Source organism: Triticum aestivum, chromosome 3B, assembly GCF_018294505.1.
Source record: "Triticum aestivum cultivar Chinese Spring chromosome 3B, IWGSC CS RefSeq v2.1, whole genome shotgun sequence".
Taxonomy (NCBI): Eukaryota; Viridiplantae; Streptophyta; class Magnoliopsida; order Poales; family Poaceae; genus Triticum; species Triticum aestivum.
The window spans coordinates 603,783,967-603,803,456 of record NC_057801.1 but is presented as its reverse complement, the minus strand read 5'-3'; the positions used below and the strand labels follow the sequence as shown (position 1 = coordinate 603,803,456).

Below are 19,490 nucleotides of genomic sequence, written 5' to 3'. Positions count from 1 at the left end.
AATATATGCGCCTAATATCATCTTGCTTCTTTGGATTTTTTGTGTACTCTGAAATTCTCTTTCGATCAGCCGGATCATAAGGTAACTCATCTAAGTTAATTTTTGTATGAATAGTAGGCTTCACGAGAATAGCTGTAGTGACATTTGATGCACTTTGTCTACGTCTAGTAGATGACCTTAATGTGTCTGTATCATTATCTGGATCTGATGACCATGTCTCTTCGAATAATACCAATCCATAGCCTAGATCATTCAAAGTTCATGGAGAAAAACAAATTAGAAAACTAGGGCAAAAAAATCACTATCATACTAGGATATTAGGCTAGATCAATCAAATGCAAGAGAAAGAAGATACCGCAATGTAATCTAATTACCTCAAATTTCTAGCTACAATTGTTGGTGTTGTCTACGTGTGGCGATCTGCTTGCCGCCAGGCGCTATCGTGGGCGGCAGAGGCGTCGAGCAACACGAAGAGACGAGGAGAGATGAGAATTGGAAACGAACAGCGAGAGACGAGGCGTGCATGCGCTGTTACAAACTAATCACGATTTAGGCCGGTGCGTGGGTGTATACTCATGCGCTCGTGGGCTTTTGGGCCCTTTGTCACGTACTCACGTTATTTAATGGGGTCAACAAGGATTTTTTGTTGGGTTCACCCAAGGCATGTATGTACCTACTAGCACGTACGTGACAAAATCCATTGGGTTCACTTGAACCCAATGCTTGTACGCTGGCTCCGCCGCTGTCTCATATGTTCTCGCAGGCCGTCCGGTCACTGCACGGTCATGAACTTTTTACCCAGACGGCCCTCAAACACTCGGGCTGACCGGCACCCCCATATCTAGCTCAAATATGGGGCGGATATGAGGGCGCCCGGGCGTGCCGGGGCATGCCCGCCACGTCGGCCTGATGGCATGGCCCCACATGGACTCGCCGGGAAACCCGACGGTCCGACGGGGGCCTCGATCGTCCCCCGCGGTGTGCCCGCCGCGTGGCGCTGCTCTGGCTCGCCGCCCGAGGCTGTAGCCGGCTATTTGAGCCGGCTGGCGCCCTCGGCCCTAGCAAATCCGCCTCTTCCCTCCCTCCGTCGCCACTCGAGCCTAGCCATGCCTCACGTCGCCGCTACTACACGATTCAGCATCGTCTCTTCCTCCTTGAGCACGTCTGGATCCGTAGGGAGGCAAGGCTACCTCTGGTACCGGAGGACGATTTCGAGGAGGTCGAGGAGGAGGTGCAGGGGAAGGAAGAGGAGCAGGAGCCGACGAAGGAGGAGCAGGAGCAGGAGCCAACGGAGGAGGAGCAAGAGGCGGCGCCGACGACGGAGGAGGACATGGGCGTGTGGCCGGAGCAGCATGCCATCCTAAACTCCATCCGCTCGGAGTCAGCTGCGGAGGCCAGGCGTCGCCGTCGGCAACAGATGGAGGCGGCGAAGGCGGCTCCGGCAATCGCCCACAACGATTAAATTTAAGTAATATAAAATGTAGTACGTAGCTATATATTCTGCATGTTTTTGTATAGATTTAGGAATGATTACGAGAGACTTGTACGTGAAGAAGAAAATATGAGGAATGCCCGGAGTCCGCGGGGCATTTCAGGAGCCGGATTTACCAAGTCGGCGGCTTTAGATGCTCTTAGCTTCCGTATAATTTTCACATCAACCACTGGGCTTACTGTTTATTGTATGTATCGCGGTAGGAATTTTTCGTTGTAGTTACACATTTTTCCATGTGAGAAATACCGATCGGGGAAGGTAGAGGCGAAAGTAGCAGTGATCTCGACCAAGAAAGTAAGGACTCACCAAACTCACTCCGTCTCCTTCCCTACCTACCCACCGCCGTCAACTCTAACGGCGGCCGGTGACTCCACTCTGCCGTGCCCGTCCTTATTTAAGCGCAAGGTGCCACGGTCATCTCCCCAGGGACAGACCAGAACAACCCAACCGCACCCGTTCCAGAGCGCGATCACACAACAGAGCGGTAACAGTTTCCCGGGCAGTTCCCGCCCCGGCCGGCGCCATGGACTTCGTCTTCGTGGAGAAGCTCCTCGCGGGCCTCCTCGCGGCCGTGGTGGGCGCCATCGTGGTGTCCAAGATCCGGGGCCGCAAGCTGAGGCTGCCGCCGGGCCCCTTCCCGGTCCCCATCTTCGGCAACTGGCTGCAGGTCGGCGACGACCTGAACCACCGCAACCTGGCGGCGATGGCCCGCAAGTTCGGCGAGGTCTTCCTCCTCCGCATGGGCCAGCGCAACCTGGTGGTGGTCTCCTCTCCGCCGCTCGCCCGCGAGGTGCTCCACACGCAGGGCGTGGAGTTCGGGTCCCGCACCCGCAACGTGGTGTTCGACATCTTCACGGGCGAGGGCCAAGACATGGTGTTCACCGTGTACGGTGACCACTGGCGCAAGATGCGGCGCATCATGACGGTGCCCTTCTTCACCAACAAGGTGGTGCAGCAGTACCGGCCCGGGTGGGAGGCCGAGGCGGCCTTCGTCGTCGACAACGTCCGCGCCGACCCCAGGGCCGCCACCGAGGGCGTCGTGCTCCGCCGCCACCTGCAGCTCATGATGTACAACAACATGTACCGCATCATGTTCGACCGGCGGTTCGAGAGCATGGACGACCCGCTGTTCCTCCGGCTCCGGGCGCTCAACGGCGAGCGCAGCCGCCTCGCGCAAAGCTTCGAGTACAACTACGGCGACTTCATCCCCATCCTCCGCCCCTTCCTCCGCGGCTACCTCAGGCTCTGCAAGGAGGTCAAGGAGACCCGCCTCAAGCTCTTCAAGGATTACTTCCTGGACGAGAGGAAGTATGCTCTTCACCTATTTTACTACACATAATTGAGAATCCCTGCTGACCCATGTCTTCCTAACTGTCCATGATTAGCTGGGCCATTTGGCTGAAAGCGAAAGAGCAACCATGAGAAATCATGGGGATGGCATGATAGATTGCTGATATGGTGATGCGCCGTGTGCGTGCCTGTTTGTGTGTGTGCAGGAAGCTGGTGAGCACCAAGGCCATGGACAACAACGGTGGGCTCAAGTGCGCCATTGATCACATCCTGGAGGCTGAGCAGAAGGGGGAGATCAACGAGGACAACGTCCTCTACATCATCGAGAACATCAACGTCGCAGGTATGCTTAGGTTTCTCTTCATTTCTTTTATTTCTGGCAGAAATTGCGTTGCATTGGCATTTTCGCTTGTGAGATAGCAACACTGTACCATCGCGTCACATCTGGGGTTGGAGTATAGTGCTGGCCTGGAAGGTTGGTGAAGTGTTTGGTCCAGAAGCACCAGGACTATAGGAGCATTTGTCAGTTGTCACTGTGCACTGGTCAAAAATACTCACCTAACCTCAATTCGGTGTTCCAAACTACACCAGCCTTTTTTCCTCCCGAAACTTATTACACCAACCTAAATAGCATCAGCACCAAACTCCCCTGTATCAGTCGCTTCTTCAGCGGTAGTGCCACCAATTATCTATCGGGGAACAGCTAGCAGGTGCCACTCTGAAAACCCAGAGTGGTCTTCAATTGGCCCTCGTGGATTTTGCCCCATCCATTGCAGGGGGGCCGTCCTCGTGGAGGACGGTCAGACTGCAATGCACCACCATGTCCGTGAAACTATTTCTGTCCATGCCGACTGTGGCACAATCAAGTGCCATCACGTCTGCTCTCATTGAGCAGGCGGTAGCGACCGATCAGTACGGCGACCTGATTGCCAGTAGAAATGATCGAGCGTTTGGAATGTTCAGGCGACGGTGTTTCCCTTTTTTTTCCTAATTTGTTTGCCCGTGAACTATGCAGCGATCGAGACGACGCTGTGGTCGATCGAGTGGGGGCTGGCGGAGCTGGTGAACCACCCGGAGATCCAGCAGAAGCTTCGCGACGAAATGGACGCGGTGCTGGGCGCGGGGCACCAGATCACGGAGCCGGACACGCACAAGCTCCCCTACCTGCAGGCGGTGATCAAGGAGACGCTCCGGCTGCGCATGGCCATCCCGCTGCTGGTGCCCCACATGAACCTCCACGACGCCAAGCTCGCCGGCTACAACATCCCCGCCGAGAGCAAGATCCTCGTCAACGCCTGGTTCCTCGCCAACAACCCGGAGCAGTGGAAGCGGCCCGACGAGTTCCGGCCGGAGCGCTTCCTGGAGGAGGAGAAGCACGTGGAGGCCAACGGCAACGACTTCAGGTACTTGCCCTTCGGCGTCGGCCGCCGGAGCTGCCCCGGCATCATCCTCGCGCTGCCCATCCTCGGCATCACCATCGGCCGCCTCGTCCAGAACTTCGTGCTCACGCCGCCGCCCGGCCAGGACAAGCTCGACACCACGGAGAAGGGCGGCCAGTTCAGCCTCCACATCCTCAAGCACTCCACCATCGTCGCCAAGCCCAGAGTGTTCTAGAGCAGCGACGTACGTGCTCTGGAGTTTGGACTTCCAGCATTTTGGTTTGGTGGTGTTGTACTTTCACGATTGTTCGCTCGTCCTAAGTATACTTGATTATAGTATCCGTCACAGAGTAGACACACGTTTCGTTAATGTTATCCGCAAGAAAACAGAGGAGCTGAAGAAATGTCGAACGGGGAGGAAAAGACTGGACGATTTCCGTCAGATGTACTCCTGATGCTGCCATAAATTAAATCCTCAAAATATTGATGATTTTTTCACAAACGAAATGATCCTCCATTTATTTCTTGTACAGTAATTTTCTGGATTCATTTGTAACGACCACTTATGTGGAAAACTTGCCTACTCTAACACAACCCTATGGGAAGCGACGAGGTCGTCCTCTTCATTTTTCCTTTTCCTCGGAAAATTCCATACTGGCTATTTCTGCATTGCAAATTGCTTTCGGTTCAAGCAAAGCTATTGCAGGCATAGGTTGCATTGGTTGTGATGCTTCAGTTTCCACTAACTCCACCTTTTTGCTTCTGCTTGTTCCCCAATTGGTTGTTGCACCAAACTTTTGGTGCTTAACCAAGCCAATTTGGTCTAGGATCGACAGGATATAAAGTGCCAAATCTACCACTCGGTTTTCTAAAATCTTGCTGTCTAAAATAGATAAATTATGCTATCAATTTTTTTAAAGAACCTAGTTTCTTTTCGTATGGTCTGAAAACATTACTCAATTTGTGTAGGACTTATTGTACGGAAAGAAAGAAGGTAGATTACCTATATGAAAATTATAACCATTCACTTAAACCCCCAAACATCTTAAAAAGACAATGCTTAACCCCTGAGGCTCTGCTTGGATTGGGTGTAAATTTTTTGTGCATCCAAGCAGGCCCTATATGTTTTAGCAGTAGTTTTCCTAAGAACGTACAAATTTAGTAACTCCATTCAATCACCCTGGTATTTGAAATCCTCTAATTATTCAAATCCAATTATTCACCTTCTTTATGAGAATGATCTCATTCGTCAACTTATAGTAAAAAGTGACAATTGTTGATGGTGGAGCGAGGGTGTGTATCGACATGTGACTATTTATAGTATTGAAATGCTTGTGTGGTTATATGATTCATATTGTCGTGGATTTGTCACGACAGATGTCCTAGCAAAAGGATTTATGTGTGGAGCCATCGCAACGTAGTTAGCTTGAAGGGGTTGAACGAGAAACAAAAGACACGAAGGGTTTACCCAGGTTCGGCCCCTCTCAATGAGGTAAACCCTACTCCTGCTTCTAGTAGTATTGCTTGAGTTTCGATTATAAGGGAGCGAATACGCTTGACCTAGTTCTCAATTGATTGATTCTTGAGTTAACTCGCTGCCGGGTCTCACCTTTATATACACAGGTCGAGACCCGGAGGCTTACAGAGTCCTGGCCGGCTAACACAACATGAACGGCTCAGTTTTTAACTAGTTATGCCTTACAGGGCAAGTCATCATACGGCGGTTCATAGGCCCAGGTCTTGGGCTTTCACCAAGCCTGCCTCCATAAGCCGTCGTCTTCACACTTCTCCTTGGGCCTCCTTGGACCTTCTTCATATTAAACCGCCAACGGTGTAACCCGGTCCCTCATAGGCGGGTCACACCTCAGGCTATATCCCCAACATTAGGCCCCATGTTGATTTGAACTTGTTCACGTCAATCTTCACTGTTTAACTTAACAGACTATGCATCAGTGTCAAATTTTATGCATACCGCTATAACCCGCCATGACGTCCTATAAACAGAATCATTGTAACACATCATGGCCTCATGTGCATTAATTCCGCACAGGACCCAAGATATCTCAACAGATCTTTATCTTTAATAGGCTTCCCAAAAATTGAGGCGCCCGCATTGTTAGCATAATTATTTTGCCTCCTCGATCTCCGTGCATGCCATCTTATCACCTCCTTATAAATAGGGACAGGGGACCATGTTTTCACTTTTACCCCTGCCTCTGCCTCTTCTTCTTCCTCCTTGCGACAACCAACGCCACCGGAGCTCCGCCGCCCCAGTAAACAACGTTGTCTTGGCCGCTGCATCAACCTGATTCCGACCAGAAAACTGCGGTGCCCCTCTACTGTCCATCAGCATCACCAGGTACCCATCTCCCTTTGCTTCCAATCTGCATTAGGGTTCCCCTAGTTCTTCTGTGTTCATCAAGGTTCATCGTGCTTGCCCGTAGTTTATCTGCTATGTTGCTCAGTCGAACCCAAATGCGATGCTAAGATCATACTTTGATTACTTTAGTATCTGCTATCAATTACAGATCCATTCCCTTCTCTTGAGATTCACTCCCCAACACAGTAGTTCGTCTTCCATGTTTTAGGTTTAATAATTTCCACCTATTTTCTGGACTACCGTAGATCCAAAATTATAAGCAGAACTTGTGAAACCTTTTTGTTTAGCACTTTATAAAATTTCACTCAACTCCAGATCTGTAGATACCTGCTTGATCACTGCTGTATGGGCGGCTTAAATGATATTTTGTAACCCGCCAAACACCAGCCGGCTTACTTATGAATTTGTGAACTGCCAGCATCTGTCCATCTTAATCATGATTGTATAACCCACCGGCACCTTGCCAGATTAATCAAACTGTTTATCCGTGTCATCCATTGCAATCTATCCTTTCATGCATACCAAGCTTTCTCCTTAATCATTGATCTGCTCATCATTTCGAACATTAACCTGCCAACGTTTCACTGCCTTTTAACAAGAAAAAATGACTAAGATTGTCACCTCATGTGATTGGGTCGCTTCGACTGTTACGGAGCAAACTCTTAATGAATATGTTCAATTGGGCATCTTATCAGCCAAAGATGCCATCCATTAGAGAGCTCTAGGGACAGAAGTCAGACCTAAACCAAAGGAAGGTGAATTCATAGTTTTTGCTAATCATATGAACTGTGGTTTCTCACCACCCGGCTCAAAGTTCTTCCGTGATATACTGCACTTTTTTCAACTTCACCCCCAAGATATTGGACCGAACTCTGTTTCCAACATCTACAATTTCCAAGTCTTTTGTGAAGTATACCTTCAGGAAGAGCCCAGCGTTAACCTTTTCAGAGAGTACTATTATTTGAACCGCCAGGCCGATTTGAACACGGGCCCAGCCTAAAACTTGGTGGAATTTCAATTCAAAGACGAAGAGATGCTATCTTCCCCTCAGCCGCACTTCCCAGTCACCCTAAAAACTTGAAGCAGACTTGGTTTTATTGCCAAGACACATCTCCACCTGGTGAAAATCCTCTGCCGGGTTTCCGCGACTGCCGGCTTAGCCCAAAACACCCACTTCAAGACCGGATCAGCACCACTGAACGGGCTAAGTCTATGCCTACCTTTTCGAAGGTAAGAGACTTGCTGGCTAATGGATTAAGCGGAGTTGACTTGGTCCGATGCTGGGTCGCTTGGAGGGTCTTTGAAAGCACAAGTGCTCCCTTGGTGATTTTGGTAATTAATGACAACATATCTCTTTTTGGACTAATACTTCTACCTAGTATATTTCAGATAAGTTCAATGGAGTGGCATGGACATGGACAAGAGGATGTGGAACCCCTTCAGGATGCTAAGGACAAATATTGGCAAAAGATCAAGACTCTACATCCTATTTTAGTGATCCAAGATCACATTGAGTCCATAGGAAAGCCAATACTATTAAAAGGGGATGAGGTGTTGCTTAACGGCTTGCTTGCTAAAAGTGCTTAGTGATATGCTCCAAAACCCTCAGCCACCTTCTCATTTCCACATATGTCCTAAACCCAAAAGTCAAATTCGGCCCCACCGATTTGATCTATCCAGCGCCACCGAGTTTCATTTGACATAGCCACCACCACAAACCCTAGTCACTTCGGTTTCATCGACAGGGATCTCGGTCTCACCGAGATGGGATTGCAAACTCACTGTTATCTTTTTGTAACATTTCGGTCTCACCGAGATGAGCAAATCGGTCCCACCAAGTCTGCAATGCAAATTCACTGTTTCCCTTTTGTGACACTTTGGTCCCACCAAAGTGAGTGAATTGGTCCCGCCGAGTTTTCCTGACCAACTCTCTATGTGCCTATTACTGAAATTAGTCATACCGAGTTTGTGTAATCGGTCACACCGAGATTACGTTATGCCCTAACACAAGCATATCGGTCCTGCCGAGATGACTGTGTCGGTCCCGCCGAAAAGCCTAACGTTCATATTTTGACCTTAATCGGTCTGACCGAGTTTCACCATTTGGTCTCACCGAGTTAGGGAATATGTGTGTAACGGTTAGATAGGTTATATATACCCCTCCACCCACTCTTCATTCGTGAGGAGAGCCATCAGGATGTGCCTACACTTCCAGCATTCATTTTCTGAGAGAGAACCACCTACTCATGTGTTGAGACTAAGATATTCCATTCCAACCACAAGAATCTTGATCTCTAGCCTTCCCAAGTTGCTTTCCACTCAAATAATCTTTCCACCATAGCCAAATCTATGAGAGAGAGTTGAGTGTTGGGGAGACTATTATTTGAAGCACAAGAGCAAGGAGTTCATCATCAACACACCATCTATTACCTTTGGGGCAGTGGTGTCTCCTAGATTGGTTAGGTGTCACTTGGGAGCCTCCGTCAAGATTGTGGAGTTGAACCAATGAGTTTGTAAGGGCAAGGAGATCGCCTACTTCGTGAAGATCTACCCTAGTGAGGCGAGTCCTTCGTGGGCGATGGCCATGGTGGGATAGACAAGGTTGCTTCTTCGTGGACCCTTCATGGGTGGAGCCCTCCGTGGACTCGCGCAACCGTTACCCTTCGTGGGTTGAAGTCTCCACCAACATGGATGTACGATAGCACCACCTATCGGAACCACGCCAAAATCTCTGTGTCTCCAATTGCGTTTGCACACTCCAATCACATCCCTTTGCTTTCTTGCAAGTTGCATGCTTTACTTTCCACTGCTCATATACTCTTTGCATGCTTGCTTGAATTGTATTGTGTATGCTTGAAATTGTGTTAATCTACCACCTCAACTTGAAAAACTTAAAAACTGCCACCTTTATTTGTTGAGGGTCTAATCACCCCTCCTCTGGACACCTCTTCTCGAGCCTTTCAATTGGTATTAGAGCTTTGGTCTCCATTGCTTTGGTTTAATCACCATTGGAGGAAGATGGATGAGTCTACGTTGGGTAGTCTTAGACGTAGAGTGCCTATGCTTGATGGAGAGTTCTTTAGTGAGTGGAAAAATGAGATGCTTGGAATTTTTCATGAATATCACTTGAACAAGTACATTACTACTCCTTGTGAACCCCTTGTTGATCCCTTGCATCATACACTTGATGAGTCTCTTGACATGATTTGCAATCTTAGAACTATCAATCTTATCACTAGAGGCTTACCTAGAAATTTGATTGGTTACTTGCCAACTCTTGATTGTGCTTATACTATATGGAAATTTCTTGAGGAACTATTTCCAGACTATTCCTTGAAAAACTTAGATGAGATTCTTCACAAGTCTATTGCTTTGAATAAGATGAATCCCAATATCCTAAGTTTGGAGATTGTTTATTTGAGGGTACCAATCTTATGTGTGCCAAAGGAGATGTTGGAATCATTAGCAATATTATTTCTGAAGCTATTAGAATTCACAGAGATGAACATTGTCAAAATCATATATCTAATAAATCACTCTTTCTAGGAAATGATCATTTGCAAGATGGTGTTGAACATGGATACTATGATGAGGATGATGATAATGACTTTGATCTTGAAGAGTCTATGATACACTTTGGTCTTATGGCTAACCTGCGCGGCTACATGGCCGGAGGAAAGGAATGGGTCCTTGATAGTGGATGTACCGATCACATGACCAGAGACAAAGATATGTTTCGTGAGCTTGCTAAAAACGACGACCCTCGAAAGTATGTCACGTTTGGTGATAACTCAAAGGGTAAGGTGGTTGGCCTCGGTAAGGTGGCCATCTCACATGACAGCTCCATACAAAATGTTATGCTCGTTGAATCTCTTGGTTATAATCTACTTTCTGTATCTAGACTAGCTGACTTTGGATTCAATGTCCTATTTACTGAAGTAGATTGCCAAGTGTTTCAAAGAGATAATCATAAAATGGTCTTTACCAGCATACGTAGAGGAGATCTATACATTGTTGATTTCACTAAAAAGGCTCAACCTAGAACTTGCTTAATTGCTAAATCTTCCAAAGGCTGGTTGTGGCATAGACGGTTAGGTCATGTGGGCATGCGAAACCTTGACAAGCTTATTAAAGGTGATCATATCCTTGGTGTTAAAGATGTCATATTTGATAAGGATAGACTTTGCAGTGCTTGCCAAGCAGGAAAACAGGTTGGAGGAAGCCACCCCATGAAGAACATCATGACCATGAGGAGACCGCTCGAGCTACTTCACATGGATCTTTTCGGTCCCAATGCCTAAAAGAGTCTAGGTGGTAACTCGTTTGGACTAGTCATTGTTGATGATTTTTCAAGATTTACGTGGGTGTTCTTTCTCGATGATAAATCGTAGGTCCAAAAGATCTTCAAAAACTTCGCTATGAAGGCCCAAAATCAATTTGAAGTGAAGATCAAGAAGGTTTGCAGCGACAACGGAATGGAGTTCAAGAACGCAAATGTGGACACCTTTCTTGACGAAGAAGGGATTTCACATGAGTTCTTGGCTACGTACACACCTCAACAAAATGGAGTTGTTGAGAGGAAGAACCGGACACTCATCGAAATGGCGAGAATGATGCTTGATGAGTATAAGACGCCAAAACACTTTTGGGCGGAAGCGGTTGAGACAGCTTGCCATGCAACGAATCCTCTATATCTTCACAAGCTACTCGGCAAGACGGCATACGAGCTTCTCACCGGTAACAAACCCCAAGTTGGATAGTTTCAAGTATTCGGCTCAAAGTGTTACATTCTTGATAAGCATCGTCGTTCGAAATTTGCTCCTAAGTCTCATGAAGGTTTCCTACTCAGTTATGGCTCAAACTCTTACACTTACCGTGTCTACAACAATTTCACCCAAAAGGTTGAAGAGATGGTAGATGTGAAGTTTGATGAATCTAACGGCTCGCAAGTAGAGCAATTGCCAATTGATGTAGGTGACAAAGATCCTTCAGAAGCAATCCAAGACTTGTCTATTGGCAAGATTCTCCCAATGGAGGTGAAGGAGAGTACTTTGTCCGTCCAAGTGGAAGCCTCAACTTCACACCAAGGTGAAACACAAGTTGACTTGGAGGCATCCACAAGTGGGACACATCAAGACGATGAAAACAAGGATGTACAACAAGATGAACCTCGACGACCTCCTTCTCCACGGGAGAACAACAACACCACCAACAACAAAGAAAGACAATAAGAAGAACAAGACAATGAAGAGGATGTTCCACCCCAACCCAACCAAAAGCTCTCACGAGTTCGAGCGAGTGTCTCAAGAGATCATCTCGTCGAACAAATCTTTGATGACATTCAAACCGGGAGAATTACTCGCTCTAAATCTCGTTTGGATAACTTTTGTGAACATTACTCATTCATTTCTAGCATTGAACCTATGAAGGTTGAAGAAGCATTAAATGATCCGGATTGGATAAATGCCATGCACAAAGAGCTACACAACTTTGAGAGGAACCAACTGTGGACGTTGGTTGAAAAGCCCGATGAGAAGCACCATGTCATTGGAACCAAATGGGTGTTTCGGAACAAGCAAGATGAAGATGGACAAGTAGTACGCAACAGGGCTCGTCTCGTTGCTCAAGGCTACACTCAAGTCGAAGGTATGGACTATGGTGAGACTTATGCCCCCGTTGCTAGACTTGAGTCCATTCGCATCTTACTTGCCTATGCCAATCATCATGACATTACCTTATATCAAATGGACATCAAAAGTGCTTTTCTTAATGGTGAAATTGAGGAGGAAGTTTAAGTTAAACAACCTCCTGACTTTGTTAATCCTAAGAAACCCGACCATGTTTACAAACTCCACAAAGCTCTTTATGGTCTTAAACAAGCTCCTAGAGCTTGGTATAAATGCTTGACTAAGTTTCTTCTTGAAAAAGGGTTTGAAATTGGTAAAATTGATTCTACACTCTTTACTAAAAGGGTTAATGGAGAATTATTTGTGTGCCAAATTTATGTTGATGTCATATTTGGTTCAACTAACCCTCATTTAGTGAAAAGTTTGGAAAGCTTATGTCGGAGAAGTTTGAGATGTCTATGATGAGTGAACTCAAGTTCTTTCTTGTTTTGATAATCAAGCAAACTAAGGAGGGAACCTTTATCTCTCAAACAAAGTATACCAAGGACTTATTCAAGAAGTTCAACATGCAAGAATGCAAAGGTATGAATACCCCCATGCCTACTAGTGGACATCTTGACTTGACAAAGGATGGCGAACCGGTTGACCAAAAGGTTTACCGCTCTATGATTGGTTCATTGTTACATCTATGTGCCTCCCGTACCGATATCATGCTAAGTGTGTGCATGTGTTTACGATATCAAGCGGCCCCCAAAGAGTGTCATCTTATGGTTGTGAAAAGGATAGTGAGATACTTAATACATACACCAAATTTTGGCATTTGGTATCCTAAGAGGTCTTCTTTTAATCTTGTTGGCTACTTCAATTCGGACTACGCCGGTGACAAGGTTGATAGAAAGTCCACTTCGGGCACTTGTCAATTTCTTGGTAGATCTCTTGTGTCTTGGTCCTCCAAGAAACAAAACTCAGTATCCTTATCCACTGCCGAAGCGGAATACATTGCCGCTGGTTCATATTGTGCTCAATTACTTTGGATGACCCAAACTCTTAAAGATTATGGGATATATGTGAAACATGTTCCATTGCTTTGCGATAATGAGAGTTCTATTAAGATTGCTCATAATCATGTGCAACATTCTCGAACTAAGCATATTGAAGTTCGTCATCATTTCATTCGAGATCATGTTGCTAAGGGAGATATCAAACTTAAGAATGTTCGTACCGATAAGCAATTGGTGGATACATTCACCAAACCACTTGATGAGAAAGTGTTTTGCAGGTTGAGAGGTGAATTGAACATCATTGATGCTTCAAATTTGGAGTAGAAACTCCATGTGGATGCATGCAAGGCATGAGCCTTACTTTGACTAATCCTTGGCAATTCTCTTATGATGATGATCATATGTCTTGGATATTCTTGTACTCTTGCATGCTATCTAACCCTTGTAGGTACTTGGACGAACCCAACTCTAGGAGATTGCAACTCAATCACATTCTAAGCAATCTCTACATCTCCAAGTCTCTACAAAAATGGTGGATGAAGAAAAGCAAGCACGAATCCATTCGATATATCCTTTGACAAATTCCTTATATCAACTTTCAATTGGTATCAAATTTCATGATTGTCACTTTGGATACACAAGTGCTCTTCCTTGCAAGACTAACCCATGTAGGAAGATGAACTTCAACTACAAGTGGTGCTCCCAACTCTTGATGATCTACATCAACTTGAGCACCCTACACAAGTTCAACTACATGACCAAGTTCAACACCACTACCCAAGGTATGTCCTTCCATCTTAGAGAAGCTTTACCCCAAGACATGGGTCAAGGCAACTCAACAAGATGTGAGTACATCAAATTGCTTAAACAAAAATGGCAACCCCATTTTGAGCTTAAACGATGAGTATGACCTATGATCAAGTGACCTCACTTGACTCCTAAGTCAACATACTCTAACATAGGTGAATTTGTCGCCGACCATTTCTAAATGAAGTTCTCTGTTGTTTCTCTGTGCTCTTGCTTTTGTCTCATGCATGCTAGTTCCCCTTTCAAGAAAAACTTCATCTAGATTTCTTTTCTCTTTTCGTTTCTCTATTTTTTCTCTGCATTTCCCTGCATCCAATTCATTGCAAATCCTTCAGTTAATTCCTTGCGTATCCTTGTGAGATCTTAATTGCCTAAGTGAGCTGAGGTGATAGGTATTCACTCTCCGGGTTGAACTCGGTCTCACCGGATTGATCTTTTACGCTGAACCGAATCATCTCGGTGTCACCGAGAATAATAGCTCGGTGCAATGCTGAGAAAAAGACTTTGTCACTTGCACATTGCACATTTGTTCCTTCCACTCAATGATACTTGTCCTCTACCAGCATCCCATATTACATGTGGCTTTGTCATGTGACTCAAGGACCAAACCCACTTGACTCATGCTCCAGAAGATCCTTCTTGGAAATTGATGTCAAAGGGGGAGAGAGAGCACATCAAAGCTTATCACATAAGAGATAATGCACTCCTAAAGCTTCTCCTGATGCTTCCATTCTTAAGAGGAAAGTTGTCTCATGTCTTCAAGAGGGGAAAGACATGATAGTATATGTTATAATTTTATCTTGCTATGATTTTCTATTACCCTATCTTCTCCCATTATCCAATGTCAGATTCAGGGGGAGAAAGACGCCTAAGGGAACAAAATCTTTGGAATTAATTGCATATATTTATTCTTGGGGACATGTCTATAACCAAATAGAGTACCTAGTACTCACTCTTAACATTTCATCCCAATCTTGGTATTCTTGTGATCTCCTGTTCTTACTCTGTCTAGTAGATGTTCTTGTGTTATCTAACCTTGTTTACCCAGGTATATCTCTTTCAAAGCTAGTTCAAGACCACAAGGTAAGTATATGCATCACACTCATGAGCATGAAGACCTCTTGCTGGTATACATATTGCTTGCAAGAGAAACTCATGAACATGAAGGTATATTTCCAGCATCCACATCATTTGCTCTGATGCATATAGCGCTTTCTCTGACATGTTTATGCATTCTCATACTCTTATGATCCATCATCACATGATTGCATATATGTAAGGGGAGCTAATGCATGTTGCATGTCTTGCCAAAGCTTTACTTGCTATTTCCTTATATATTTATCTAAAGCTTTGATGTATGTTGTCATCAATTACCAAAAAGGGGGATATTGAAAGCACAAGTGCTCCCTGGGTGATTTTGGTAATTAATGAAAACATATCTCTTGTTGGACTAATACTTCTACCTAGTATATTTTAGATAAGTTCAACATTAGAGTGGCATGGACATGGACAAGAGGATGTGGAACCCCTTCAAGATGCTAAGGACAAATATTGGCAAAAGATCAAGACTCCACATTTTATTTTAGTGATCCAAGATCACATTGAGTCCATAGGAAAGCGAATACTATTAAAAGGGGATGGGGTGTTGCTTAATGGCTTGCTTGCTCAAAGTGCTTAGTGATATGCTCCAAAACCCTCAGCCACTTTCTCATTTCCACATATGTCCTAAACCCAAAAGTCAAATTCGGCCCCACCGATTTGATCTATCCGGTGCCACCGAGTTTCATTTGACATAGCCACTGCCACAAACCCTAGTCACTTCGGTTTCACCGAGAGGGATCTCGGTCTCACCGAGATGGGATTGCAAACTCACTGTTACCTTTTTGTAACATTTCGGTCCCACCGAGATGAGCGAATCGGTCCCACCGAGTCTGCAATGCAAATTCACTGTTTCCCTTTCGTAACACTTCGGTCCCACCAAAGTGAGTGAATTGGTCCCACCGAGTTTTCCTAACCAACTCTCTATGTGCCTATTACTGAAATTGGTCATACCGAGTTTGTGTAATCGGTCACACTGAGATTACGTTATGACCTAACCCTAGCATATCGGTCCCACCGAGATGACTGTGTTGGTCCCATCGAAAAGCCTAACGTTCATATTTTGAACTGAATCGGTCTGACCGAGTTTCACCATTCAGTCTCACCGAGTTTGGGAATCTGTGTGTAACAGTTAGATTTTGTGTGGAGGCTATTGTCGGTGTCAAAACCGGCGGATCTCGGGTAGGGGGTCCCGATCTGTGCGTCTAAGGCTAATGGTGACAGGAGACAAGGGACACAATTTTTACCCAGGTTCAGGCCCTCTCGATGGAGGTAAAACCCTACTTCCTGCTTGATTGATATTGATGATATGAGTGTTACAAGAGTTGATCTACCACGAGATCGTAGAGGCTAAACCCTAGAAGCTAGCCTATGATGATTATGATTCTGTCTCTAAGGACTAAACCCTCCGGTTTATATAGACACAGGAGGGGGATAGCGTTTACATGAGTCGGTTACAAAGAAGGAAATATAATATCGGGAGGGATCGCCAAGCTTGTCTTCCACGCAAAGGAGAGTCCCATCCGGACACGGGACAAAGTCTTGAGTCTTGTATCTTCACGGTCCAACAGTCCGGCCAAAGTATATAGTCTGGCTGTCCGGATACCCCTAATCCAGGACTCCCTCAGTAGCCCCTGAACCAGGCTTCAATGACGATGAGTCCGGCGCGCAGTTTTGTCTTCGGCATTGCAAGGTGGGTTCCATCTCCAAATACTCCAAAATATATGTTGTAACAAATGGTGTCTGGCTTCCCATTAATGTTGTACTCCTCGGCTTCCGTGCTTCAATAATGACCATCTCCGCGTGTCGAGCGAATACAAGGAGCTGAGGCATTTTTGCATTTTCCCCCGGTCCCGCAAGCAAAATCCATCTATTTGAAGGGACGGGGATTCTCAGATCCAAGCTCCACCTTCTTCCCTTGAGCGATCATCCGATAGAGTGTGCCCAGAAAAAATCATTCCAGCATGGCCGGTCGTCGTAGCTCCTCCTCCCGCTCCCGTAGCTCTAGGCCAGGTGATTGGGAAGAATGTTATGTTCCTCAAAACCGCTTAATAGAGCTGCAGACCCAGGGTTTTCTTCCACCGGCGTTTATGGTCCCCGTCCGAGCCGGACTAGCCACCTATAATGGCGGGGAGCAAGCAGAGAGATCTCCTAATCCATCCCCGGGGCAGCGAATATGCCTCATCCCGCATCTGCTAAGAGGCGTCGGGTTTCCAATCCACCCATTCCTTCGCGGGCTCCTGGAGTTCTACGGCCTCCAGTTGCACAACTTCACCCCTTCCTCTGTGCTGCACATAGCAGGATACATCACCCTCTGTGAACTATTTCTGGGCTATGAGGCTCACTTCGGGTTATGGAAGAAGTTGTTCTACCTCGTCCCTCGCAACCAGGGGGAATCCATATGTCAAGTGGGCGGAGCCGAAGTATGGCGCATCACCGAGACCGGATATCTATCCGGTACTCCCAAGAAGGCACTGGAGAACTGGCCCTTGGAGTGGTTTTATGTCGATGACGTTCCCCTTCCGGATCCAGTCCGGACAGGTCTCACTGAGTTCAGTAATGCTCCACCGAAGGCACGCCGAAGTTGGCACCCTCGGGGCCCCCAAGAGGAGGATACTAGAGAGATACATTTCCTGATGAGCAGGATAAAGTTACTGGCCAAATCAGGGCTGACAATAGTTGAGGTCATGGCAATATGCATAATGCGGGGAGTGCAGCCGCTTCAGTATCGGGGGAAGCCCATGTGGCACTACAACGGGGAAGACGATGCCACCCGCTGTGGTCATAAGGGTCCAGACTCCACCACTGCTCTGGCGAGGATATTGTCCGATCTATATAAAGGAGAAGAAGAAGAATTCCTTCATATTAAACCGCGGGATGGGTTTTCTATGTACAACCCGCCAAGCTGGGTAAGTCGTTACTCTTTCCCCCGCTTCATTCATTCTGGCTTCCTTCTTCAAGATTATTTACCTCGACACTTCTGAGCAGGAACTGAGGAGGGTCGTAGAAGGATTCTCCAGCCCCTCCCCGCAGCCAGAGGACCCTGGAAGGGCCTTCGATCCAGGACTCGAAGAAGACCCGGATATTACTGTGGAGCTCGTCAACGAGACATTTTATCAAGTGAGCTGCAATGGCGCCTCAGTGGCTATTATCACCGACTATCCCGGACTGCTACCTGCATCGTGTGTAAGCAAAGCCAAAAAACCCTATCCTCTGAAGAGGAATCCTTTCTGATGCCATGCCTTATGCCTGAAATATCCTATGTTTGTAGAGGCGACAGTCGGAATGCGACGCCGAGCCCCTGGGGGCCCGTCGGCAAAGGGCGTCCGAATCGGGCAGGTCTAAGAGGAAGGCGGTTAGGGCCGAAACGCCGCTACAGGGGTATGGTAAAAACCTGCTCTGTGATTATTGTGCTTGAAATGTGACAGCGTCCTTTGTGTCCTGACAGAAAGAGGAGTAGCCGGACTATATCCGGAGATCCTGCCAATCACACCTCCACCAGCCGGATTCCAGGACCGGCTTCGAGGGAGGAAGCGGATGCGAGGCCGATGCCAAATTGTCCTCCGACAGAGGATGCGGATATGCTCTCCGCCACGAATTCCGAAGTAGAGAGTGCCATGAATCACCGGCACCGACGGGCTGTACTTCACAACAACATGTTTTCCGAAGAGGCATTTAATGCTTTCAATTCGGGAGACGCATACATATGAGCTTCTCAAGGCGGGCTTGCCCGTGCGATGGACCAGTATGCCAAAGATATAAAGGTAAGAAAATTCGATAAGCATGTATAGCAGTAGCCCCTGAGACTTGAAACGGTTGGAACAACTGTTCTAAGGATCAATTTATGCACAGGTCCTTATAGATAAGAATGAACAATTGTCTCGAGAGCTGGAGGAGAGCAAGACCCAACTGAGGGCCACGGTCGCCAAGCTAGAGGAATCCCAGAAGGCCTCATTTGGTAACATTTGTCTCAATTGTATGGGAGTGTACCAGTTAGTAAGTGGCTTGTATGATAAGTCTGACAGAAAATTCTGCAGACAATTCCGGAGTGAATCTGGAGGTCGTAGGAGGTGACGAGTCACATCTCCAAAGGTAGCTAAAAGCTGGCGAGCGTATTCTTACGCAAGTTAGGCAGGAGAAGAACAATCTTCAAGATGCCAATGTCTGGCTGGGCGTCGAATTAGGAGATGTTCGCGCTCAGCTGGCGGACTCCATGAAGGAGAACAGAAGGCTCCGTCGCGGCATTTATGGTAAGTGCCTAGACGAACTGTAGTACAGGTCGGCGAGGAAGCATATTGAAAGAGTTTATATCTGTAGGTATGCTGACGGGCCGTCGCAAAGAGGAGATGCCCGCGTCCACAGGTGATCTACTGCAAGACCTCTCACAACTGCCCGAGCGAGCTCGGCAGGTGATGC

At 46.7% G+C, this 19,490-nt stretch overlaps 1 protein-coding gene across 1 annotated transcript; it reads left to right on the top strand.

Annotated features, from left to right (window-relative positions):
* The first annotated feature begins 1,906 nt into the window (after positions 1–1,906).
* Positions 1,907–4,663, top strand: LOC123071222 (trans-cinnamate 4-monooxygenase). The gene is made up of 3 exons (XM_044494737.1): positions 1,907–2,800; positions 2,989–3,125; positions 3,798–4,663. The coding sequence occupies exons 1-3, from the start codon at positions 2,016–2,018 to the stop codon at positions 4,394–4,396; spliced, it is 1,521 nt and encodes a 506-aa protein (XP_044350672.1). The 5' UTR covers positions 1,907–2,015; the 3' UTR covers positions 4,397–4,663.
* The last annotated feature ends 14,827 nt before the right edge of the window (positions 4,664–19,490 follow it).